The sequence below is a fragment of the Onychostoma macrolepis genome, chromosome 22 (assembly GCF_012432095.1).
Source record: "Onychostoma macrolepis isolate SWU-2019 chromosome 22, ASM1243209v1, whole genome shotgun sequence".
Classification (NCBI taxonomy): domain Eukaryota; kingdom Metazoa; phylum Chordata; class Actinopteri; order Cypriniformes; family Cyprinidae; genus Onychostoma; species Onychostoma macrolepis.
In genome coordinates this window covers 3,730,080-3,757,533 of record NC_081176.1, presented here as the reverse complement: position 1 = coordinate 3,757,533, position 27,454 = coordinate 3,730,080, and the positions used below count along the sequence as shown (strand labels likewise).

Below are 27,454 nucleotides of genomic sequence, written 5' to 3'. Positions count from 1 at the left end.
AAAAGCATTTTTACTGCTTCATTTCTTCTGTTTCAGAACATACTGTTGCTTTGCATTTGCTTTCCTTCCCAGGTCAATCAAATCAATCTGAGGTTTACGATAAAATTTATGTGAAATTTTATCTTTTGTGTCTTTGGTGCCGTTCATCAATTCACATTAAAATAATGCAAACTGGTTTCAGGCTTTCTAATTCAACATGAACTGAGTTCAAAACCGTTTCATGTTCTTTAGGTGCGTTTGGCCCAGAGACAAAAGAAATAAAGTCGGTGTCAGTGATGGAGGGAGATTCTGTCATTTTAAACACTGATGTTACTGAAATACATGAAGACGAGGACATTCTGTGGAGTTTCAGAGATGAAAAGTTACTGATTGCTAAAATCAATAGAGAGACTAAAATCTCCTCCACATTTGATGTTCTTGATGGGAGATTCAGAGACAGACTGAAGCTGGACGATCAAACTGGATCTCTGACCATCACAAACATCACAACTGAACACGCTGGACGTTATGAAGTAAAGATAAGTGCAACGAAACTGTCATCAAAAGTATTCAGTGTTTCTGTCTATGGTGAGTAGAGACAATTTGTGCTTCAAATATTCTTACTTTATTTTACTGAAACCATTTACATTATAAAATTATGTGAGATATCAGATGTGAGATCACACACTAACTCTCATTATATTAAACATTTACCCAGCGCATTAAACCAAGCATCTTCTTCTTTTTCATTTTTATTCTCACATGTTTTCAGCTCATCTGCCTGTTCCTGTCATAAGAAGAAACTGTTCTTCATCATCACAGCAGAATTGTTCATTGTTGTGTTCAGTGTGAATGTGGGTCATGTGACTCTCTCCTGGTACAAAGGAAACAGTTTATTGTCCAGCATCAGTGTGTCTGATCTCAGCATCAGTATCTCTCTACCTCTGGAGGTGGAATATCAGGATAACAACACCTACAGCTGTGTGCTCAACAATCCCATCAGCAACCAGACCACACATCTGGACATCAGTCAACTCTGTCACACATGTTCAGGTACAGCAGCAGTGATGATATGTGTGTTTAGTTACTGACCTGATCTTTGTCTTTTGTTGTAGATCAAACTGATGCATTCACTTCTTTATGATTACAGCACTGGATGGACACATTACTTCACAAACCATATCTCTGATAGTGTTGATCTCTGCTGCTGCTGTTGGATCTCTGTTTGCTGCAGTCAGGATCTTCTGCATCTTCAGGAGAAACAGAAAAACTGATCAAGAAGGTAAGTGTTACAGTATTTAAGAAAGAACTGTGAGTAGTATTTGTAGTTTTCGGGTTTTACAATTTCTGTGAATTACATTAACATCACAACATATGGTGCCATTAAGATATATTTTATATTTTAAGTTATATATTTAAGTTATATTTTATTGTTGTTTTTAATGCATATTTTTATTGTATTATAGTTGTTGTTGTGACTGATAATGAAACCATTCAGACTTGTGATAAAGAGATCGTTTACGCTGATCCGACATTCTACAAACGAAATAAACAGAAACGGGTAAGTGAATGTGTGTTATGTGTGTTATTGTGCTTTATGATGATCCGACACACACATAATACAAATATAAATAAAAATACTATAGATTAGTTTTTATTCTATTGTTCTTTTGGGTTCAGTAAATCAGTGGTAGAATTGGTGGGTTGTGACTGCTGTTATTTATGCATTTTTCTGAACTATGCAGTTACATTTTCAATTATTTAAAATGTAATTAAATTCCTTTTATTAAGAAATTTTGTAAATTTTTGTTTTTGTATCTTGTGTGATGCTTTTTTTTTTTTGTTACAGACAGCTGCAGAAGAGTATCATGTGGAGTATGCACCTATCTGCATAAGAAAATGAAACTTTCATTTGGCATTTGGATTTATGTGATCTCTGATCTTTAGAAGTAATGGACAACTGCCGAGGTTTCCACACAGACACAATCTACCTGAACTGTACACAAATTCTGACACAAAAATGTGATAATGTCCATATGGCTCACAGCATTCCCACTGGAGTACCAGCTCAGATTGAGAGCGTTTTGAGTTTGTTCCCTTAAATATTTAATCTGTTTCTTAACAGCATGTGTACAAAACCCCTATTATCAAACATTGCTTGATGTGCATTTGTGATGCATGTTAGAGGTGAGAATAGCATGTGGTTAAAAGGCTTTTTCCACTGCTGCTAATGCAAAACTTACTGTTAGACACTAATGATAATGATAATGTTTGACAAATAATATACATTCTCTCAAATTAAACAGTGATATTTCAGTGAAACCTTAATGTGTGAATGTGAAATGTGCAAATATGAAGTGAAACATTAAGAGGAATATTAAAAGTACATATACTTGCTGGCCTCGCACTTTTGTTTTTGAACCGGTTTTGTTTCCAAGGCGTCAACACAGAAAACCAAAGCACGCAAGAGTCTGTCTGCCACGCTACTCGTGACTTGTTTATAGGATTATTTGGCCAAAACTAGCCCAATGGACTTTAAAAGTAGTCAAATTCATGTTCCTCCAGTTACTGACAGTTAATGATGTAACGATGAATAAACGTTCATCTTGATGGGCCTTTAGATAACTCGCTCTGAGATGCTATAAATGGAACTGAAAATGTTTTGCACGCTACTTGTGACTTGCTGAATGGAGCATATGCACGAGGTTACAACTGTGTTACAATTAGTTGTGTAGATTGTTTTCCTCAGAAAATGTGTTTTAATAACCATGGCTACTAGAAAAAAAAAAAAAAAAAGGTTTCTGCATTGAACAAGTTTAAAAATTATAATTTTTCGGTACATTCAGTACATTATTTTAAAAGAAAACCTATTGTGCATAAGCGTGCTACTGCCCACACTTTTACTCCCCAAGGTTTGGGATTTTCTGGAATCTCCTGCTTGAGAGACAGGCGGCTTCTGAAGAGAATAATCTGTGTGCGAGCACTAGGGGGCGCTCAAAGGGTTCGGGCACAAATGGATGTGAGATTTCTCATTTCAAGGATGTATTAAGAAAATGTATTGTTAACATTTTAGGTCTACAATTAAACAGAAATAACAACAATTACGTACAACATTTATTAATAACAATTATGCATTTTAATATGAACAATATTACAAGTAATGCCACAGAAAGTCATCAGTATGATGTAGTTAAATTAGACTACTGCTACTAACAATTTTTTTTTGTCCTATTTTGTAACAATAATTTTATAATGAGCTTATGAAAATATATAGTATTGGCTACAGAAGGTGCACACAGTATAATACACAGAAATACAAAGCAGTTGCCATATATAGTAAGAGAACGTAACAGGTTTACAGCAGTTAAAAGACAGTTTTTACAGTTAAAATTACAATTATTTTTACATTGTACCGTAAATGATACTGTTCCGCTGTGCAGACTAGTTACACACACACCATCAGTTACACACACACACACACACACACGTTTGTTTTTGTGAAAAGCAGGGACATTCCATAGCGTAATGGTTTATATATTGTACAAACTGTATGTGCTATTGTCCTACCTAACCCTACACCTTACAGGAAACTTTGTGCTATTTCAGATTTTCAATACACTCCATTCTGTGTGATTTATAAGCGTTTTGAAAAGTGGGGATATGGGGTAATGTTATGAAAAGTCACCTTCTCCTTGTAATACCTGTCATACCCTTGTCATTATACGAATGTATGTCCTCATGTGTCACAAAAACACGCACACACACGCAGAAACTTCAGTCTATTGAATGCGATGAACTAAATCACATTGTCATCTTCTGTAGGCTACTACACTATTAGAAGAAAAGGTTCTATCAGGGATTCAAACTCTTTGAAGGGTTCAATAAAAATAACTTATGAGCTTATGAGCTGAAGAGCTTATGAAAATATACAGTATTGGCTACAGGACAAACCAGTTCTGTAAGAGAACATAACAGGTTTACATCAAAACAGTTTTTACGGTTAAAATTACAATGATTTTTAAACTGTACCGTAAATGACACTGTTCCGCTGTGCGATTACAGGACAGCCGTTTGAATATTTTAAGATAAATAGAGGATGTCCTTTGAACAGATGAGTTCTCTACACCACTATCCTATAAGAAAACATTAACAGAAGTTAAGAGAAATGGACTCGACTGACGTTTCAGTCACATACACTTCAATCTATTGAATGTGATGAACTAAATCACATTGTCATCTTCTGTACTACAGTAATGCATCATGTTTGAATGCAGTGTCCAATGCTTTATGATTAAAATAATCCAAGCTTTTCAGGAAGAATGTGGATGTTTAAAAGAATTTAGAAGTTTCTAATTTTGCAGTTAAAAATCCTGTCATCTTCCCTAAACTTGCACATTTAAAAGTGGCAGTACTGTCTTAAATATTAAATTATTAGTATTTTTGTAATGATAACTGAATGAAACCATATCACACATGCACATACAGAAAACACACAACAAGAAATTCTCACCTGTTACACCTGCAACCACCAGAACACCAACACACCAACACATACTCCTGTAATAAACAGTAACACAAGCCCACCTGTCATGAAAAAAGACAGTCATTATTACTAAAGACTGATAGTTGATTTTTCCAGATGTATTTCAGATATATTGAGTGAACAGATAATACCCAAGTAAGATACTCACCAGAGCCAGTCCCACTATGGCTCTTTTCGATGATGATTCTGATGCTGTACTGACGACGGATGCTGCTGCTGTTGGCAATGATCTCAAGATGATAAAGTCCAGAGTCTGTGTTTGTGATGTTCATGATGGTCAGAGATCCAGTCTGATGATCCAGCTTCAGTCTGTCTCTGAATCTCCCATCAGCATCTTCAAAGTCCCCATCTGTAGAGATCTTACTGGGATCTCTAGCAATTTCAGCGATGAGAGTATCATTAAAATACCACGTCATCAAATCATTTGTGTTTTTTATTACACCAGGATCTAAAGTGACAGATTCTCCCTCGTTCACTGTCTTGGTCTTCGTTTTATCCGTCTCTATTGAAACAAAGAAAATAACGAGAACTAACTTGGAAAGGAAAGCATAACAGCTTTGCACAACAAGACAATACCAGACTCTGAACAGAAATAATTGAGGATATTTATACACAAGAAAACAATTAACTAAACCAGACACATGCAGGTAAGGACAATAAGTACTGACAACTAACTGGTAACTAGAACAAAAGCAAACAGGAATTAAATAAATAAAAGGGAAAACAAGAAAATACAAATGAAAAGTCCCTGAAACACAATGTAGAACCTTTAGAGTCTTTAATCATGTATTAAACGACTCACCCTGAGCAATGACTCGAAAGACTTTTTCACTCATGCTGCTGCTGCTGATGATCTGTAGTTTATAGAGTCCAGAGTCTGTGATTGTGATGTTTGTGATGGTCAGAGATCCAGTCTGATTGTCCAGTTTCAGTCTGTCTCTGAATCTTTCAGTGTCTTTATTACACTGGACGTCTGTACAGGTTTTACTGAGATCACCGATTTGCGCTATGCGAGTGTCATTAAAAAACCATTTAATCTTTTCTTGTTGGTTTGCTTTAACATCAGTGTGTAAAGTGACTGAATCTCCCTCCATCACAGACACTAAAACACTGTCTGCAACAACACCTGGAGAAGAAGTTAAATGTCCGTTATAAATAACTCTTAAGAAAGCATATACAACAAGCACCGTGCATTTTTCCCCAGCAAGTTCTATAATTTTTAAATGTATGTTGTGTAAGATTTCCTATCATTCTAGGGTAGACAACAAAGCATTTTTTTTTTTTTTAATTGAATCAACTTGTGCTGGCTTATGAGAACTTATACAAATATATGCAAAATAAGATCATAAAGCTTCAGTAACATGTCTAGAAGGCACTGCAAGTGGTTAAGGAGGATCCAGGAAACAAAACAAAAAAAGAAAAAAAGAGAAAGGAACAGAAAAGAAACCATAATTAAAGGGGGAAAAAATCAGCATGATTATCATCCTGAATAAAAAAGTGCACAAGAAGGACAATTTTCTCTCTAAAAGCTTAAGTACTTCTCTCTATAATGCCTCAAAACCATTAGTCATTAGTAGTACAGTTTGCAGTTTTTGAGGAAATTAACCAATTAATTCTTTATAGTTGTCTTTGCCAAATAAGCTGGGACAGAATTAAGTATTTGAACACAGAAAAATTACTTTAACTGCTTATGTTCACTGTATTTACATGAATGCCAGGTCCGGCATTTTGAATATTTTTGTTTGTATTTTGACCATTTGGGCACGCCCCCGAAATATAGTGCAGACATATAAAGGAGCTTTAAGGCAAGCATGTTTTCTGCGCTGCACATCCAGCCCCGTTCATATCCAAATGTGATGTCAGAATTATACACAGGGTTCCCACACCTTGGACCTATCAAGGACTTTCCAGGTCCAATACCCTCAAATTCAAGGACTTAATGTGGGGACACATTTCAAGTGAGAGCAAAGGTTACATCGCGTCACCTTGTAAGATACATTGTTACAGTTTTCATGTGTAAAACACAACTATGTAAAAAAAGCTTTATTTTTTTTATTTTTTGGCCATATTACAGAAATCTGTTATTTGTCGTATTTCTGTTTTGCATAAAATTGAATAATATTTGGTACATTCTACACTGTATTCTAAAATGATCTGATATTAACTTTTGCATGGATTTTATGTAAAAGAGCTTAGGCTCATGTAACCAGAAGTTTTAAGATATATGAATATGCTTTTAAGATTTTCTTGTCTCATGGCTTTACATTATCTTAACAAGCAAAGCAATTCACCATTACATCCTTTGGATCTCCGGCAAGCCATTCTTTGTAATCTTCTTTGGTGAGCCAAATATCTTGAAACGTGCATTTTCCAGGCATCACGTTTCAGCGGTTTCAGCCTATTTTTGCAATGTTTCACGGTGTGTCTGTGAAACGTTGAGGTACCATCTTAGTAGTTTCTTGTGAACGTCATGGTAACGAACAACACAAAGTACCTCACGTGGGAAACACTTAACGTAACGCATAAATGTGCAACGTAAATCAAGCAAGCTAGTATGCATAGGCCACAAAGTGTTGGCGAAATAACACATTAGCGGACCGGAGGGAATAATATGGAATTTTCAAGGACCTGTATCCATGTTTGTTTATTTTCAAAAACTTCCCAGGGCCTTGAACATTTTTAATCAGATTCACAAACTTTCAAGGATTTCAAGGACCCGTGGGAACCCTGTGTACATTGTACAGCGTCCAGTCCAATTATACATCTCCTTGTGATTCCCCATCCCCATTCCGGCGAAACCAGGAAGTATGTTAAAGCAATTATAGCAGTTTCAAGGATCTGAATAAAACAATTTTATCTTTCATTTCACTAATAAATGTTTTCTTATTTTCGTAAAGGATGGTTACACTCCTAAAAATAAAGGTGCTTCACGATGCCATAGAAGTACTGTACATGTTGTCATCTTTTCTAAAATCTTAGTAAAACTTATTTTATTACTTATCTATTAATATTAGTTTATTTAATTTTAATTATTATTTATTTATTCATTTTATTTTATTTATTTATTATTATAATTGTTTAAGTCTACCAGGGGGTGGGTTCTAAATTTGCACAGTTGCTTTTTGTTTTTTTACTACTGTTCCCAGAAGAAAATTTTTAAAAAAATTTGTTAAAAAAAAAAAAGTGTAAAATGGCCCAAACTAAATCTATCATCACTGGGCATTTTTATATTTCTTATTTTACAAAAATAATTACATTTATAATCTTACAAAAATATATGTTCAACAAAAGACATGTTTCAACTATCATGAATCAGATGAACATATGCAGGCCTTGTTCATCAAGAGAATTTGATATGAATGTGTCCAGGTCCTCGGGATACTCAAAAAAAACAAACAACAAAAATATTGCTTCCTCTGATTCTCAGCAGAACTTCTCTGCATCAGGTTTGGACCGAAAATGTGTAGAATGTAAAACATAACAAATCAACATCGACAAACAATGACGAACACTATGTGAGAAAGTTGTTAAGGTAATCGGTCACATACACAGAGTTATCAAGACACGGTAAAATGATGTGGTTGCTCAACCAAGTCACTGTGATCAGTGTATATTATTAAAGATATATGTATGTGAGAGTGTTTTGTGTGGAGGGCAGGTGAGTATGTGTGGGTGGTTGAGAGATGAATGTTATGTGTGGGAGAGAATAATGCAGAGTATTAAAAAAAATGCATGTCCATTCTTATGACAACGTTAATGCTGAATCAATGCACTTCGTTATGTATTTCTTTATTTGCAGGGCTCTCAGGATGCAGGGCTATGGCATTATGGAAGGAATCGGCAGTGTTGGTTATGCACATACACAAACTACGCACACGTTTTTATAGTAGTTGTAAATCGAAACCGAAACTAAAATGCGATTCATTGTACAGCCCTAATGTCACACAGTTAAGACGACTTTAAGAACAAGTATAAATAAATAACACGTCGAGTCGAGAGTTAGTGATCCGAGGTTGGCTATTCGCCATTGACTTACCAATCTGTGAAACCAACACCGTGACTAAAATGAAGAACTTCATCACTTTTTCTCTGAAAAACTAATGAAAAAATACAACAAAAACAAACCAAAGTTCCGTGTTCATGTTAACACCATCTCTGAACGGATAAACATATCCTGTGGGCGGTTCTGAGGCTGCATGAGTTTTGCTGTAGCTATCAGATGATCCAACTAAATTGTTAAATTGACATGGACATCTTCGTGTTCCTCGTAGAAACTCACCTTTGCTTTAAAGTTTAAAACAAATCTTCTTAGGATTATACTTTTCCCTCTTCAGAAGAAGAAAAAAACCTTTTCAGAAACCTTTTAATATTCTCTTTCTGAGTAATTCATCACATCTGTTACAGCACTGTAACCATACTTTATAAGCTATTACATCTCTACCTAGTTACAACACTAATGATTACCCAATGATAAGACACTGGTTTTATTATAAGCTAGAGCAATGACAGCTTTAAAAAAAATAAGAATAAAAGAAAATATATTGTTAAACCAATTACTGTTACATCGATGAACAGCAGAATTTCTTATTCGACTGTTTTTAAAACATATATATATATTTTTTTTTAATCTTTAAATGTAAAGCTGTTCTGTGTAGGAGGGAAGCAGGCTGTGGTGTTCATGACAGCAGGACAGGAAGAGAGTCTTCACCTACAAACCGAACACAAACAAATGGCCATCTCTTGCACAAACTGCTTGTCTAAAAAAATCAGACCAGAGCAGGTTTCAGTTTGACTCAGATGTTGATGTTGCAGGCTCCGCCTTCAGAGACCCCGCAGACAGATTACTGTTACCTGTAAAACAGGAATAATGTCAGAAGAACGGGAGAGTCGCGACTGCTCTTTCACAGCCCCTGATTGGTTTATTTAATGCACAACCAGTAAAACTCCAGTACAAACAATTGCTTTTAAAGCATTAATTTAAATTATTTTGTCTGTGTTGCTTATTACATCACTTAAGTGCCACCAACATTAAAATAAATCACATTCTGACACTCGCTTGTCTCCTTTCTTCATTTTACCATTTTTAGTTAGCTAAATACTCAGACATTTTATAAACAGCAATAATGATATTAATAACCACTAAGTGATTTTATATGAATTTACTCATCACATTAACTGTAAACTTGAGTATTTCAAACTACTCTTGTTTCTTAAAACCAATGTGAAACGCAATTCACTCCTTTTCTCCCCATAAGAGTACATTTATAATGGATCACCACCAGGGCTGGACTGGGACAAAAAAATCGGCCCTGACATTTTTTGGTCCTGGTGGCCCACCACCAGTGTATATGATATACACTACTATTTAAAAGTTTTTGAACAGTAAGATTTTTCATTATTTTTTTCGAAAGAAGTCCCTTCTGCCAACCAAGTCTGCATTTATTGCATCCAAAATACAGCAAAAACAGTAATATTGTGATTTTTGATCAATTTAAAGCATCCTTGCTAAATAAAAGCATTAATTTCCATAATTTCTTTCCCAAAAAACAAAACAAAAATTATACTGACTGGGTTACTTTTTTTTACTAAATTACTGGGTACTTTTGAATGGTGTATTGTATAATGTTACAAAAGCTTTTATTTCAGATAAAGGATGATCTTTGGATCTTTCTATTCAAAGAATCCATTAATAATAATAAATATTTCTTGAGCAGCAAATCAGCATATTAGAATGATTTCTGAAGGATCGTGTGACACTGAAGACTGGAGTAATGATGCTGAAAATACAGCTTTGATCACAGGAATAAATTACATTTTAAAATATATTCAAATAGAAGGCAGTTATTTTAAATGGTAAAAAATATTTCACAATATTACTGCTTTTGCTGTATTTTGGATAAAATAAATGCAGGCTTGGTGAGCAGAAGAGAATTCTTAAAAAAAAAAAAAACATTCAAAATGAAATGTTCAATAACTTTTGACTGGTAGTGTAGATATGCATCATTGCATCTAGTTGTTTTGGATAATAAAAAAACGTCAGGTCTGACAATATCGTGTCTTTTCGAATTTAAATCTACATTTATTCGCATTGGCCCATGGAAACCTCTATGAACACACTTGACATGACTTGGCCAAAAAATCGCGGTGGATGAATTTACGTTTTATTAAAAAGTGTTTGCGTATTCTGCAATAATGGCGCGCGCGCACCGGACAGATGCCTGCCTCCGTTGCGAGTCCCTATCAAGCACTTTACCGATTCAACTGCTCTCCTCTCCTCCTCCTGCTGGCTCTTTACGCCGCATCACTCACCGCAGAGCAAGCCTGTTCTTGATAAAGCTGCTGTGAAAACGTGGGAAAAGCCGACGAGGAAGAAGTTGGGGTGAAGCGATCTTTATATAGGCGGAGGCTCCGTCTGTAGCGCATTGTGATTGGGTGGTTTACGCTGTCAATACAGGAGACAAACCAATGGGCCACTGGCTGCTCGTAGTCCCTGCGTGATATGGTCCTTGCAAAAAAAAAAAAAAACCTTTCGGGCCCTTCAGTGCGTCGGCCCACCGGGAAAATGCCCGGTATGCCCGATTACCAGTCCAGCCCTAATCACCACAGATCCAGCCCTTTCTATTCTTTCTTCAGTGAGTGGTCAAGTGACTATAAAGCGCGCCAAACGCGATGAGTAAGCCTCCCAGAGATACTTAAGGCTATTAATTAACTCATTAGCATGGTCAAACAAACATTTTGTGACCCGAACCAAGCAATACAACACTATAGTCAGATAAAATGATCACTGGAATACTTAAATTACATTTTTTTCACGTTAGTGTGAACACCACATATTACAAGGACAACAAATTCTAAACCTGCATCACAATTAAAAACTTTACATTCGCCGTACACTGTAATAATGCAACCGCAGTACTACTGTTATAGGTTTCTCTTTTAATCTGTGTCTTTACCTGTAAAACAGGAATAATGTCAGAAGACCGGGAGAGTTTCGTCTGCTCTTTCACAGCTCCTCTGCTTATCTGAGGATGCATGCGCATGCGCAGTTCGTCGTTCTGTCCACGATTCTCCAATCAGAATGTCAAAATAAGAGTCCATTTTTTCCCTCTCCATGTAGATCAATATATAATTGTTAAGTTGCACATAAACACTGCATTAGGAAATAATGCGATCAATGAACTTAAAACAATACAAATAATCAGAGGGAAATAAAGCAAACATAACACAATTGTGTACTTTGTGTGCATCACACTGAGCTGCTCCTGTCACACTTCTGTAAGACCCCCAATGAGAGATGGATATTACCGTTTACAAAAATGCAATAATTATAAAATCATTTTAAAATACATAAGATTTATCATTACATTTAGGATGACTAATCCAATTTATTATTTATTATTTATAGTCCGCGTCCTTTAGAAACTCCAAACACCGACCACACGTAAAGCTTAAAAAAATCAAGCTGCTCATGTGTTTGCCACAAAACGGGCAAAACATCCCTCGGACGCAGTCCATGTTCGGTCACCATAAACTTTATTTACGCCATTTACTCCACAACCACAACACAAATTTACCGCGCTCACCAACAACAACAACACCTTTCACCGCGTCACTTCCGGTGTGTGGTACATTCCCTTTCCGTGAAGAATCTGTCATTGTAAATTTGTTTCGGGACTGGTAAAAGTGTTTTGCGTCTTGTTAATTTGTTTTCTAAAATGTTAATTTGTTTTCTAAAATGTAAATTTGTTTCGTCCTTGGTAAAAGTGTTTTTCCCATGTAATTGTGTTTTATGATTGGTAAAAATGTTTTCCAAAATGTAAATTTGTCTCGAGCTTTCGTAAAAGTGTTTCACACTTTGTAATGTTGTTTTGCACTTCCCGGCCACCGTAAATTTTCCACTATCTTATGCTTTCATATTAGATAGTCAAAAACTTCAGAAAGATAGATAGATAGACAGACAGACAGGAAAGTTTTCAGTCCAATGATCCAGTTAGTGAATGCATTCAAACAAGGCCCTGTGTCCACCAAAGCGTTTCCACATTAACAATGGAGAAGTTAAAGGGGTCATATGATGTGATTTCAAGTTTTCCTTTATCTTTGGAGTATTACAAGCTGTTTGTGCATAGATGAGATCCCGAAAGTTGCAAAGACTAAAGTCTCAAACCCAAAGAGATATTTTTTGTCAAAGTTAAGACTCGTCCACACCCCCCTAAAACGGCCCATTCAAACACGCCCCCACATCTACGTCACCATGTGGAAATATTTGCGTAATGCCTCCCAAATGTTCACGCAAAGAAAGAAAGTGTGGTTTCAGTAACCGCAGTAGTGTTGATGCAGCCATGTCAGGGAGACGCTGTGTGTTTCTGTGCAAAAGCAAAAGCACTTTATTTGGCCTTCAGAAAGTAGATGCAATTAGGAATCATTGGTTAAGATTTGTTTACAACACAACAGCACAACCCAAATGTTCAAATTTGTGCAACGTATTTTATGGAGGACAGTTTCGTGAACCTAGTGAACAAGGCTGACTATGCACGAAGACTATTTATAAAAAAAAATTCTGGGTCAATTCTGGGTCAATTCCAGGTCAATTCCGACTTTGCATTGACAATCTGGCGCTTCTGAATCAGCGATTGTAAGTATGTTTTGTTATTAGTTCAATTATTTGCTATTGACTGTTCAAATGTGGAGTTTTGCGCGTAATGTGTCGTGTGTGTGTGTGTGAGGGGAACAGGGTCACATCACAGCGGAATCGTCTTATTTGCGGCTTATATGCAAATACATACGAGCATCAGCACTGTGTCTGTCACGCGACTCTGTTCCCCTTTCGGGCATGAACTGATGGTAAAACTAACTTGAAAGCTGAAGCTCATGATTATGGTAAGGGGCATTACATTTCCGATGAGTGCTTGTGGTGTTCAGCCAATCACAATGCACTGCGCCAGTGGACCAATCAGAGCAGACTATGCTTAATGGAAGGAGGGACTTTTGAGAGAGGCGGGGCATAGAGGAACTACAATACAGTATTTGAAAAAATATGTGTTGTTTTGAACATTAAAGCATGTCAACATATTCTGTTACACCAAATACACAAAATAATGATCTTTAAAATAGCATCATATGACCCCTTTAATATTGCTTGTCTCAGAGTATTTATGTCTTTAACAGGTGGAATTTCCAGACTGCCATATGATTGCTATGAAAAATAATGCTTGGATAAACATTTCGTTCACAATGCATCTGTCCACTTCAGTAGGAATTCCATATGATAGCAACAACAGCATGTCCACTGAAAAAAACACTGCACGATTTTAGCAATCCGATAAGATTATTGCATGTCACACTGTGCGACGTGGATCTGATAAACTTGGCTACGATGTGGGTTTGTAGACTGTACGACAATGACACCTATCGACTCGTACGCTACGACGCACGTTTCTATATAAGAATAAAATGTCAACAGCATGTGCTAAACAAAAAGAACATGATAAATCACACTTTAGCAGTTGTAGTTTTTATGTGTGCTGAAAAAAAGTGGAAGTGGCGAAAGAGAAAGGGATAAGAGCTTGAGTTTCCTCACACAATTGCACTGTGTTAAATACAAACTAAATAAAACTGGATGAGGACTGCAAACAAGAAAAATACAATTGCGGTGACGTACAGGAGTCGTACAGTAAGTATGTGTGAGTCTGATATATTGATGTGCAAACAAACCATCTATGATAGCTCTACTGTAAGCTACACATACACTAATTCTGAATTCATCAATACTTCTTATATAATTTGGTTCTTTGGTGTCATTTTGGAGTCTCCAAGTGCCCTTTTTTGAAAAGACATCTAAATTTATCTTGAAATAAGCTTGCAGAAAATACAGTTTTGCGAGAATCACCCTTCAATCTTTTGGTTTACTTTGTTGGATATAGTAAATAATGACAAAATGAATGTGTTAAGATAAATGGTGCATGCTTAATTTCATGATAAGTGTGCAGTTGATCGCGATTAATCACACAAAAGGCAATCACACCCATGGCACGTACACAATCATAACATGCATTCAGAGTGTGTGTGTGTGTGTGTGTGAACTAGGAGGGTCAGACTCTGTCGGGGGAGGATTCACACACACCAGCTTCAGTGTTATCAGCAGGTCTTATTAGATTGAGAGTTCTCGCTGAACAACTGAAGAAAATGTTTCACATGCTTGTTTTGTTCTGTTTGTATTTTCTGGCTGGTAAGTTACAGATGCGTTTTTACAGCTTCTTTTATTTTCATTTCGGAGAAATAAAGCTCCTTCTGCAATCGTCCTTCTCCTTTTTCAAATTCACAGTTTTTAGTGAGCCTGTTGCAATAAGCCAAATATAAAAATATATAGCTACGGAAGGTGTTTAACAGAATTAAACTTAGTTTTACCCATCTTTAATGGACTTATGTATGTCACATTTATTTTAAAACATTAAAGATGAAATTATTGATTCACACACATCTGTCTGTTCATATGTCGACTTTCATTTTTGCTGCTATTAAAAGGTTACAAACTGATTTCAGGCTTTCTAAACCAACATTAATCGGTGTAAAATCTGTTTGTTCTTCAGGTGTGTTTGGTGATTCAGTGTCAGTGATGGAGGGAGATTCTGTTACTCTACACACTGATGTTACTGAAACATATGAAGGCGCTAACATACTGTGGAAATTTGGAGCTGAAAAATCTATGATAGCAGAAATCAGTGGAGTTTATGGAATCTTCACATCTGATGTTCCTGATGGGAGATTCAGAGACAGACTGAAGCTGGACAGTAAAACTGGATCTCTGACCATTACAAACATCACAACTGAACACGCTGGACTCTATGAAGTACAGATAAGTGGAATAACACAGCCATCAAATAAATACATTTTAAAAAAAATCAACCATACAATTTTTGTCTATGGTGAGTTGAGACATAATTTGTTGAGCATTGATCATATTCCTGTTTTATTAAATTAATATTTTGTGATGAAAGAAATATGGACATAATTTGTCACATATGCTTGATTATCACAAAACTAATTTTTTGACTCGTTAAGAAAAGAAAAAAAAAAAGTTCCGTTGAGGCGGAAGTCAATGCGCCTCAATTCCTTAATAACACATATAGCTTATAACACATTAATTCTTCTGTTCAAACTAGTGTATTATTTTGAGCTGTAATGCTGTTTAAATCGATTTTTTACAGTCGCTTCAAGGTTTATTATATTGTTGTCAAACACAAAGTTGTAAAATATGCAGAGTTTAACATTTAAATGTTTCCAGATTGACCCCATTGACTTCCATTGTAGACACCTCAACATAACCTCAATTTCAGTTTTAAAAGAAAACAAGGGATGAGTCAACATTTTTTGTTTGTGGTAATCACCATTATGCCACTAATTCTGTTGACTGAGCTTAATTTGTCCTGAACTCAAAAATAAAAGTTTATAGTTCATTTTACAGAAACACTTACTGACCGTCAGCACACTACATCAGAAACAAGACTGATGATCAGATTTATATTTCTGCTCATTTATGTTTTTCAGCTCGTCTGCCAGCTCCTAACATTACCAGAAATTTTTCACAAAATCTTTCACCATCATCACAGCAGAATTGTTCATTGTTGTGTTCAGTGGTAAATGAGAGAAATTTGAGTCTCTCCTGGTACAAAGGAAACAGTTTATTGTCCAGCATCAGTGTGTCTGATCTCAGCATCAGTCTCTCTCTACCTCTGGAGGTGGAATATCAGGATAAAAACACCTACAGCTGTGTGCTCAACAATCCCATCAGCAACCAGACCACACATCTGGACATCTGTGAACTCTGTCACACATGTGCAGGTATGTCGCTGTTGATATTAACGATGATTAACTGACCTGGGGTGCGTTTCCCAAAAGCATCGTTAGCTAACTATGGTGGTAAGTCCCATTGAACTCTATTGGTAACGACGGAACTTGCGACCATAGTTGCTTTTGGGAAACGCACCCCTGATCTATCACGTTTGATAGTGTTTGTTGTAGATCAGATGGACAGATTCACTCACACTAATGGCTCGTTTTGTTCATTACAGATCAAGGCCTACCTTTATCGTACATAGTGTTGATTTCTGCTGCTGCTGGATCTCTGTTGATTGTAGTTTCAGTCGTGATGTGTTGCATCTGCAAGAAACATAGAAAAACAGGTCAGGAGGACAAACAATTCATCTTTACAAATATTTAAGACACATATGTCAATATATTGAAAACTTGGTCATTTTAATACATGGGTGTATTATTGTTAATGCAGTTGAGATCCAGGAGGAAGACAGAACTGGTTCAGCATTGTGTAAACCAGCAACAAGAAAAACGGTAAGAAGTTGCAAGAAGTCGTTGCAGTTTTTTAGTGTGATTGAAGTTTGCTGATTGAAGTTTGCAGCATCAGTCGGTCAGGTTTTTTGTTTGTTTGTTTGTTTTTTTCATAAAAGGACAGTCAAGGGGACTTTCAGGTCATACACAAGCCAAATAAAAAAAAAACATTGTGATGCGCCTTTAGTTTATGGACAATTTATTCTTTTTGACATGCTGCTGTCTTAAGGAAAGTTTGTATTATTTTTTTTAATGTATGTATTTATTTTAATTACGTATCATTTGTTATGAATGTGGTGTGGCCTACTTTATCTTTGTTTAAAATCATATGTAAACAGTTCTAACTCTAAATAAATCGGTTTGTTGTTCTAAAATATCATTCAAAGTTAGCTTCTACCAGTAGATAGTTACAAGAAAGAAAGTAGGACACAAGCTGTTGACGCATGTTGCTGTGCTGAATTCTGGTCTCGAGCTGCAGCTGCTCTGCATGCGGTTCATACTTGTCTGAGGTGAAATGCAACTTTAGAGGTCATCGGTTGATTTGTAGTCGCGCTGCTAGTAGCTATCTTTGCTGTTTGTTTTGCTTGAAAGAATCATTCTTAGTGTGTCATTACAAACCTTCAGAACATAAATAATCTGTTTGATGATTTAACGGCATAAAAAGTCATGTGATGAGCGGGATTGATGTCATTTTCTTCTCGCTGCTCCAAGTTAGCATCTGTTCTGTTTTTCAACAAAACAAGACGGCAAGATTAAGCGTTCAGTTAATAAGGTTTGCATTCTTAAGGTTAATTAAGAGAATAAACATGCTATTCAGGTTATTAATTGTCTGTTGCATCATCAAGACTCCTGACTGAATGTATTTCTTCTTGCAGAAATCAAAGGCGGAACATGTGTATGAAAATATACCCAAAAAACGATGATCAAATAAGCCATCTATCTGCTGCAGACAATTCTAGAGAACAATACCTCAAATTTATTCTTTTCCAGGATGTCTCTGTTTTGTTTTCACTCTTTCTATCACATCTATTGATGTTATTGTGTAAAATAAAACACAATATTTTATTTTAATTTAGTTGTTCAGTTGCATAGCCAACAGAAATGTACCTAGTGTTAATTAATAAATAGCTATTATTCCTACTCTTCACCATGCTCCATTGGTTTTTTTTTAATTATTATTATTATTATTTAACAAATAACTGAATACGGAGAGCATTGCTGATGTCTTTGATATTTGTGCCGTTACGCGCTTGATGTTAAAAGGGGATGATTGCGCAACATTTAGGCCTAAGTGAGATATTACTACTGCAGTGCAAATAACAAAATCAAACAATGAGACAGAATAGGCTCGTTTTATATGAGCCTCGCCTGAAATGTAGGCGAGAGCAGGCGGCTGCAGTGAGGAGATGAGGGAAATAAGTGCAGTGAAGACGGACAGATAACCACTGAAAATATATCGCGTATTCACACCCTTGCGCTGTGTTGCTAATAAACAAGATATAATTTCAGCTCTGTTGTTTTATATGAAAATACATATTATGAACAAGACACTCAAAGTATTTGATATTTAATTCCATTCGAAATGCATATTTAACACCCATTTCTTACTTTAATACAAACGTATATTTTTTTCTAAAATAATAATAATAATAATACACAGCCTATGATAACAATCTTCTCGCACAGAGATAACACTCATACTGTTTGGAATATATCAGGTAAAAAAAAAAAATTGAGGTTTATTGAGTTTTAGAAGAGAAGGAAACCTCACGGTTAGGCTACGCGAACCAACGAGCATTAAGCTGTGTAGTCAGCAAGTCATTTCCCATCATGCTTTTGGTCAGCACAGCAGCTGGAGGAGAGAGCAACTGCGCTCGAGATTTTTGGCATATGTAACGTCGACATGACATCAAAGCAAGGCGGACTGCCCTCTGTCACATTTCTAACCGGCATGCATCTTGTGGTGATCGTTTCTGCACAGATTTTGCTCAACTCAAACGAGCCTCATATGTCCAAATATTAGTGCGGTGTGAATAACTTGCAAACAATATAAATAAAAGAAATACAAACATAGAAAACAAGAGTGTCGGTCAAAACAAAGAAATAATCACATCCAAACAATTTCCGCAACTAGGCTAACCCAGAACTTAACTACCAAAAAGAAAATGTACAAACAAAACAGAAAACTCCAGAGTAGGCTATTCAACGCCTTAACTACACTAATTTACACACTGCGTTTATCACCTTGGCTAATTATTACCAGAAAGTGTTACACAAGCTCGCTAAAATGGTGTATAGGCTACACCAGGGGTTCTCAACTTTGTTCCTCAAGTTCCATTTTCCTGTAGAGTTTAGCTCCAACCTTGATCAAACTCACCTGCCTTTAATTTTCTAGTAATCCTAGAGACATTGATTAGCTTGTTCAGGAGTGTTTGATTAGGGTTGGAGCTAAATTGTGGATGGCAATGGACCACGAGAGCTAGAGCTGAGCCTAGTCTACAAGCACTGCGCTTGACACAAGACTTAAATCCTGACGCTAAATCAATGCTGACTATCAAACGGAACAAATACTGAAATATGCCTATGTCAATAAACATAGAACAAACCCCAAGATGTGTGGAGGTTCAGAACCACATGACAAATACATTAACAAACAATCATGATTGGAGTGACAGGGGCAGAATTGAGTGTAGTCTGACATCGATATGGCTCACTCTACTCAAACAATGTTAACAGGGCCTTTTATTCTGCCGACACGGCAGCGGATTGGTCGAGCGTTGGGACGTCATACACATGATTGACAGTCCTTTAGTCCAATGTACATGAAACAGCGGCAAAGAGACAAATAAAGGAAGGAAGCAAGAGACAAATAAATAGCGCCCTCTGGTGGGTTGAGCAACAGCAGCTAAAACAGCACTACAGGACTGTGAGCTCAACAGAAAACTGACTAAAAATGCAGTCATGCAATTTTTTTTTTTTTAATTTACATGGTTGACAAAAACCCAAAAATCAAATAAAATGCATTTAACAATACAATTATAATCACCAGTAACACTAAAGATCTTAAAGTGTGATTGTGATGGTGAGAAATACAGATGAATCATCAATTCACGCATTCACTCTTCAGACAAACCTACATGTTCCATAGATGTATTTTACAACTGCATATCATAAAACCTGTTTGTATCCCCTCCCCATATATCATAGGCTTTGTTCACTGCATATGAGAACTGGCTGCCTGTCCATGCAGCATTGGTTGTATGAAACCATCAAAACAAAACAACATATTACAAGATATTTTTGACAGTCTCAAATGTTTGACTGATGTGGCTTGCATGAACCGGCACTTGATTTATTAAATATCATCAAATTAATCTGTGTGTTTCTTTTGTTTCTCTCACTCTGTGTCAAACAAAGTGTCTCATCATGGTTTGTTTCTGATGATTAAAGAGTCATAAAAGCTAGCAGCAGGACAGGAAGACACTATTCACCTATAAACGCTGAATGTCCACTCTGACCTACAAACTGTTCGAACACCTAACAGAGCAAACAGCATTTCTGGAAAAAAAGAAAGAAAAAAAGTAATGAATTCATAAATAAAAAAAGAAAGAAAATTTGCACCACAGTAGGTTTCAGTTTGACTGCGAAGATGAGTGTAAGTAAAATGGATAGTGTGAGATGGCAGATGGTTTTAACTGTGTTGCATGCACTAAAACTATAAATATATGTACAACCAATTAAACATAGCTTCATTTTGCTATGAAATGTACTTCCAAAACAACAACAACATGCAATATATACTTTTTTTTTTTTTCTTCTTCTTCTCCAAACCATGTTCAGAGCATGGACATGTAAAATAGGTGGGTCTTATACTGCTGTGGGAGGATTTACAAACCAGATGAACAGGTTGAGAGTTTTCAGTAGATGATCTTATTGGATCATACTTTTTAGTGAAAGGTTTAATAAAATATTTCTCATGTTTTTGTTCTGTTTTTGCTGCTGGCACCTGCTCGGTAAGTTATGCAAGTTTTATTTTATGAATAAAATGTTATAATATTGCCTACTTTCCGTTTCATGGTAACAAAGCAACTGCTTTCATTAAGCCGCTTTCAAATCTCATGCATCTTTTGTAATTACACATTATTTCAAGGATTATAAATGCAAATCCTCTTCAGCAATGTCTAAGAAATATTTTTAAAAACACTTAAGCAGTAAACACACAGAAGTCATGGAAATTCACTGGACAAAAATTGTGGACACCCCGTGTGAATTAAAGAATCCGGCGCAGGGAGCTATGAGAAGCCATAATTATTATCATGTATTTATTCTTTAAATATAAGTAACTTTGATTTTACTGTAGAACACATGAGTTTAAATTTATTAAATATATTCTGCTGTATTCAGTTTACATATAAACAATACAATCTAAAACTGATTTCAGGCTTTATAAAGCAAACGGAGCTTTAATCTGCATGTTCATGTTCTTCAGGTGTGTTTGGTGAGTCAGTGTCAGTGATGGAGGGAGATTCTGTCACTTTAAACTCTAATGTTACTGAAATACATGAAAACAATGACGTACTGTGGACTTTTGGTACTATAAAATCTCTCATAGCTAGAATAAGAAAAACCAATCACATCTCCTCCATGTATGCTCATATTGATGAGAGATTCGGAGACAGACTGAAGCTGGACAGTCAAACTGGATCTCTGACCATCACAAACATCACAACTCAACACGCTGGACTCTATAAAGTAGAGATAAGTGGAGCAAGATCATCATCAAAAACATTCATTGTTTCTGTCTATGGTAGGTAGAGATCATTTGCCCTGCCCTTCACATGTTTTTGTTTTATTCAATATTTACAGTACACTAAACATTTACTCAACATATTAAAGTGAAAATAAGGTTGTTGATTAGATTTGTTCATATATATGTTAATTCTCTCATGTTTTTCAGCTCTTCTGCCTGTTCCTGTCATCAGCAGTAACTCTTCATCATCATGTTCTTCATCTTCATATTGTTCATTGTTGTGTTCAGTGGTGAATGTGGGTCATGTGACTCTCTCCTGGTACAAAGGAAACAGTTTATTGTCCAGCATCAGTGTGTCTGATCTCAGCATCAGTCTCTCTCTACCTCTGGAGGTGGAATATCAGGATAAAAACACCTACAGCTGTGTGCTCAACAATCCCATCAGCAACCAGACGAGACATCTGAACATCACTCAACTCTGTCATGCATGTGAAGGTAGTGTATGTTGGTGTTGATATTAACTAATGTTAATTAACTGAGCTGATCTGCTGATGTTGGATAGTGTTTGTTGCCAGATTCACTCACAATGGCGCTTCTTGTCCATTACAGATCAGAGCCTACCATTATTGTACAAAGTGTTGATTTCTGCTGCTGGATCTCTGTTGGTTGTAGCTGCAGTCGTGATGTGCTGCATCTGCAAGAAACTTAGAAAAATTGACAGAGAAGGCAAGTGTTAATTACTGCTTTTAAACAAGAAATATGTTTAAAAATAAATATTTTTACTCAATTAATAGCCCAAATTATCACTATTACAGTCATAATTTTGTAGTTAATGCCATCTAGTTTTCTAATTTTTTTTTTTAATTAATTGTATTACATTTGAGCCTTGACAATAATACCTTTGCTGTAAAGAAACAGTTAAAATTGACTGTTTAAAGCAATTACTGCCTCTATTGTTGTTTGAACAGTTCAGACGTGTGAAGAAATGATCACTTATGCTGAGCCAATGTTCATCAAAAGAAAAGCACAAATGGTAAGATCATTTATACTACGGGGCCATTGAATGCTTGAATCTGATTGGCTGACGAACGTTCTAAGTTGTGCATATATAATTTTCAGGGAAACGCACGGCGAACGTAGTTCCAGGCAGGTCTTGACCGCATTACATGTCACTTCGCCAAATGATTTCAGTTATTTCAAAGGTCCTTACAGCCTACAACAGCAAAATAACCAAAACCCACAAAGACACTGACCAATCAAATACCCAGATAGCACACGTACATCTGCAAGATGTCTGTTAAAGATGATTTGATCTGGAAAGCATCTGCTGTGTACAAACATCTGATAGACGTCTGTAAGATGTCAGTTTTACATATATTTTAAATCATCAAACATCTTAAAGACATCTTATGACACCTGATATAGGAAACGTCCTATAGACGTATTGCAGATGAGCAAACACTTTAAAAACAGAAGCACGGAAAGCACATATTCTATCTTTTTCTATCTTACGAAAATTAACCATGTTTTTTTTATAGTAAAAGTGCAGTAACCATGTTTTTTTTTTTTTTTTTTTTTATTACAATTTGTATAACCACAGTTTTACTACAAATACCATGGTTAAACTACGGTTAGTGTAACTAAACCATGGTTAATTTGTGGTTACCATGGTTTAAGCATAGTAACTTTTTTTTTTTTAAGCAATGGCGCTGTTCGTGACGAAAATTAACTTAAAATTTAGTAGAGACTCCACCTTGCGTCGTGGCTGCATCACCACCTCAGGTGTGCATTATTTTCTAATAATTCAACGGCCTGTTGTCAATTATTCTTACTTAATCTGTATTTAGTCTCTATATCAAATCACATTCAGATATGTGAGAGCAAGTGTTTTTGTCTCACATTCTTACACACACATAACAGCACCATATCAGATATGCACAGTATAAAAGCCATAAGATCGTCATTATATGTGAATAATGCAGTGAATTGTATGTACTGGTACAGCAATAAAATGTAGGTAGAGGCTTTTTTTTTTTTTCAAGTAAATTAAGTGAACATATGCATGCCTTCAGGAAGTGAAAGTCATAACGATGCACACATTACTCATACAATCCATGAGAAACAGAGCTTTTTAAATCATATGATTAAAGTCAGATCTGCTTTTTTTTTAACACCACGGCTGCATTTACACTGTTCTTTTTTCCACAGACATTTGGCACAGATTGGCTATTGCTATGACAAAATCACATATCAGATCATTATTTGTATTTTATTGATTGATTGATTGTCCAATCTGTTATTACTTCAATATAGGGTATTAAATCTGATTAGTACTCTAATTTTATTCAGTTTATTTCACAGTTTTGTCAATAGTATCCAATGTAACGTAATTTGTTTATATTGCCACATGTTTAACTGGTGCTATGAGATTTGCATTTTGCAGCAAGATGCCAGGTAACAGACCACATAACTTGCACTAGCAGGCTAGAAATTCTAGTGTGAAATACAACATGCTACTTCACAACTAAAGAAATGGTTCACAGGTCTGTTCAAACACAGTCACACATCTGCTGTTATTTATGCATTTGGAAAAACTGTGAATTTTTCTGTGCAGCTTGCATCACGTTTATGTTTTTGCATACTGTTAGACCTGTGCAGTTCATTGTACACTCACAATAGTACCATAAGTGTACTTATTACTCACCAAGAAATCAAAGTTGAGGATTTTTTTTTTTTTTTTTGTGAACAAAATGAACAAAAAATGTTGGTTGGATGAATACAACATAATGTGTTATGTATTAACTTGTATACATATTAAAATAAAGTTTTGACAAAAATAAATATTTAAATAAAATGATAAATCTCAGATTTCAGACTTTTAAGAAAAGAGATATAAGTCAAAATGATGGATAATTAGGTAAGGTATTTGACCAGATTTTTCAAGTATTTTATCTGTTCTTTTAATTATTCTAGATACCTTATTATCTGAATTGTTTAGATTTTTATAATGCACATTATCTTATTCAGGGCCGGCGCCAAGGTAGGGTTGGGGGCTTGGCGACCCCTTGTAAATTTTAAATTTTATTCTTATTTTTAATTTAATTAATTCATTCATTTTTTAATTTTTTATTATTTAGTTTTTCCAATGTAAAATTTAGGCCTTCAATTTGCTTTCATTGTAAGATTTTTTTTTGTAATTACAGATTAAAACTCCAATAACTAAAGTATTCATTTAAATAAAGGCCTTAAAGCTAAACAACTGAGAATCTGATCTCAATCTGCCTCAAGTAACCTTAGCAGCAATAGGAAGGCAAATATTTTCTGAATGCCACATTCCTATAATTTTGTTATGATTATATCTTGTGTTTGTTCTTTTCTTTTCTTTTCTTTTTTTTTACAGAAAATCAAAGAGGAGACTCACGTGGAATATGCATCTGTCGCCATAAGAGTATGATCAAACCTTTTCTAAGTACCAGATCCAGCTGTGTGATTGCTTTCACTCAAACGTTTGTATTGTTGAGTTTTGGGATTGGTGAGAATCACCAGATGTATTCATTAAAAAATTCATATAGATGACATGATATCGGAACACAAATGAGGTTATTTTTAATGTCATATCTTTTAATTTGGTCCATCCATTAAAAGTCTATTTTGAAGCTTCAGAAAGTAAATACAGACTTGCCTGATGTGCAGAAATGATCCTCACTGTTTCTTGCAAATCAAGCATGCAGGTTTGAGCTTCTATGTTTAGCATATTTGATGAGCTCTATGTATGTGCATCAGTCAGTGTTTACACGTGAATAAAAGCCCAATGTTTTTATAAACTATTTGAAGCTTGAAGAGGTTAGTTGTGTGGACTTTCAATGGATAATGTAAAATGACGAGAGAATATTAAACACACCTTCATGTTCTGGAGATGAACAAAAGTTTTATGGGTTTGGAACTACGTTAGGTTGAGTATGTGATGACAGAAATTTCAGTTTTTAGACGAACTATGCCTTTAAAGTCTCAAAAATGTGTGTGTATCCCTAAGTGCAAAACGTAGATGCAAAATACTCATCAAAAGTAGTCAAAGTGAACCCTGCTTCATTCTGTACAGACATGTTTTGCACGAGCATGTCTACTGCTAGATGTTGGTGTTTGATGTCAGTTTGCGAGCGCGTCTGAGGTGTCAGTGTCCGTTTGAATAATGTGTGGTTAAAGGTGTTTTTTTTTTTTTTTCCATTCCTGCTCACAATACTCACAGTTTGACATCTACTTTACAGAAAACAACTTAAAAAAATTTTTTTTTATATAAAACAGGTTTAACTACGGTGGCCGAGAGAGCTCAACGCGCTGCAAATAGAAAAAAAACCCCTGCAAATTAAGAAAACAAATGCTCACAACACAACCAACCAAACAAATGCGCTGCAAATAAAAATCTTTATTTGGTTGTGTTGTGAGCATTTGCAGTGCGTTTCTTTATGTGTTTGAGCATTTGCAGCACCTGCTTTCAAACTGATGAAGATGTTTTCTTGATTTGCTGGTGCTTTTTCTATTTGCATATGTTTTGTGAAGTTGCGGCGCGCTGAGCTCTCTCGGCCACCGTATTTAACAGTTCAATAAATCATAAGTTAATATTTATTGACAGTTTTTGCCCTATTTTGCTAACAAAAGTTAAAAAGGCAGAACAGTTTTCCAGTAACACAGACTGGTGTTTCATTCTTGAATGATGCAGGGTTTTTTAACAAACAGTCAAACTGTCAATGATTCATGATGAACTGTCATTCACCCATTTATAAAAACTGTCACTTGCTTCGTTCATGAATTAATCAGCAGGTTTGAATGAATCAGTTGATTCAAGACTTACCTCAACCTACTGACAAATTTCCTTATAATCAATGTTGTTTTCCACCAATTCATTCTTACACAAGTTTCCCAAAGGATTTGTGCAACACCCAAAGATATAAGAAAGCACACACATACACAGTCCACAATTAAACTCAATTCATACAGCAATTCAACAGAACAATAACAATGTTCATTTTTTGTAATCAACAGTTCTTTTTGGGTTAACAGCTGAACAGTTTATCACTCAAGAGGACAAAGTTAACTGAACACCATAAAGTTAAAGATGAGTCAATGACAGATGTAGTAAATCTCACCTTAAGGGAACTTGGTGTTAACATCCAGATACAAACATGAAGATCTGAGGTATGATGAAAATCTGTAGCTGCTCTTCATGAGTTGTCACCTGAGGAAACCAAACCATCATCAGGGAACAAAACGCTGCTGATGAAGTCTGAAGGGGTGATGTTAATCATAAAACCATTGTTTAAAATGAAGTATAAAATATTTTATTTGATAAATTAATACAGTTAACAAATATGCGGTTTGTAAGGTGTAAGTGGTTTGCTATGTGGCTACTAGGGTACTTTTGGTGGTTGGTTGTTTACTGTTCAAAAGAGTCCACCTTAAGTCTTCACAGGTCCACACACACTTGCAAACTTCCCTAAGCACTTCCTTCTAGGGGAATCCCAAACACTATTTTCACTGCACTTCCGCTATATATATATATATATATATATATATATATACACACACACACACACACACACACACACACACAACCGTTCAAAAGTTTGGGATCAGTAAGACTTGTAATGTTTTTTAAGGCAGCATTTATTTGATCAAAATAAAAAACAGTAATATTGCAAAATGTTATTACAATATAAAATAATGGATTCTATTTTAATATACTTTAAAATATAATTTATTCCTGTGATGCAAATCTGAATTTTCATCAGCCATTACTCCAGTCTTAAGTGTCACATGATCCTTCAGAAATGATTTTAATATGC

The 27,454-nt window shown here is 35.5% G+C and overlaps 3 protein-coding genes across 13 annotated transcripts; 2 read left to right on the top strand and 1 right to left on the bottom strand.

Moving 5' to 3' along the window:
- Positions 1 to 1,096: 1,096 nt before the first annotated feature.
- Positions 1,097 to 25,625, bottom strand: LOC131529705 (uncharacterized). Of its 11 annotated transcripts, XM_058759550.1 has the most exons (9): positions 25,516 to 25,625; positions 22,236 to 22,318; positions 16,603 to 16,678; positions 11,476 to 11,589; positions 6,814 to 9,373; positions 5,325 to 5,648; positions 4,671 to 5,024; positions 4,490 to 4,563; positions 2,922 to 4,112 (listed from the first exon to the last, which is right to left on the bottom strand). In XM_058759550.1, the coding sequence occupies exons 5-8, from the start codon at positions 6,887 to 6,889 to the stop codon at positions 4,493 to 4,495; spliced, it is 825 nt and encodes a 274-aa protein (XP_058615533.1). In that variant the 5' UTR covers positions 6,890 to 9,373; positions 11,476 to 11,589; positions 16,603 to 16,678; positions 22,236 to 22,318; positions 25,516 to 25,625; the 3' UTR covers positions 2,922 to 4,112; positions 4,490 to 4,492. The 11 variants fall into 11 exon arrangements, 9 of the variants coding, with proteins under 9 accessions (XP_058615539.1, XP_058615533.1, XP_058615534.1 ...); XR_009268183.1 differs by lacking the exons at positions 22,236 to 22,318; positions 25,516 to 25,625 and adding an exon at positions 1,097 to 1,229 and having other exon boundaries at positions 4,009 to 4,112; XR_009268184.1 differs by lacking the exons at positions 22,236 to 22,318; positions 25,516 to 25,625 and adding an exon at positions 1,106 to 1,223 and having other exon boundaries at positions 4,009 to 4,112.
- On the top strand, positions 14,130 to 18,011 carry LOC131529706 (SLAM family member 5-like). The gene is made up of 6 exons (XM_058759559.1): positions 14,130 to 14,192; positions 15,109 to 15,444; positions 16,067 to 16,360; positions 16,591 to 16,701; positions 16,806 to 16,867; positions 17,740 to 18,011. The coding sequence occupies exons 2-6, from the start codon at positions 15,135 to 15,137 to the stop codon at positions 17,785 to 17,787; spliced, it is 825 nt and encodes a 274-aa protein (XP_058615542.1). The 5' UTR covers positions 14,130 to 14,192; positions 15,109 to 15,134; the 3' UTR covers positions 17,788 to 18,011.
- On the top strand, positions 20,797 to 25,523 carry LOC131529703 (natural killer cell receptor 2B4-like). The gene is made up of 6 exons (XM_058759546.1): positions 20,797 to 20,877; positions 21,354 to 21,671; positions 21,822 to 22,109; positions 22,224 to 22,340; positions 22,583 to 22,647; positions 25,015 to 25,523. Exons 1-6 carry the CDS (start codon positions 20,841 to 20,843, stop codon positions 25,066 to 25,068), a joined length of 879 nt encoding a protein of 292 aa, XP_058615529.1. The 5' UTR covers positions 20,797 to 20,840; the 3' UTR covers positions 25,069 to 25,523.
- Positions 25,626 to 27,454: the final 1,829 nt, after the last annotated feature.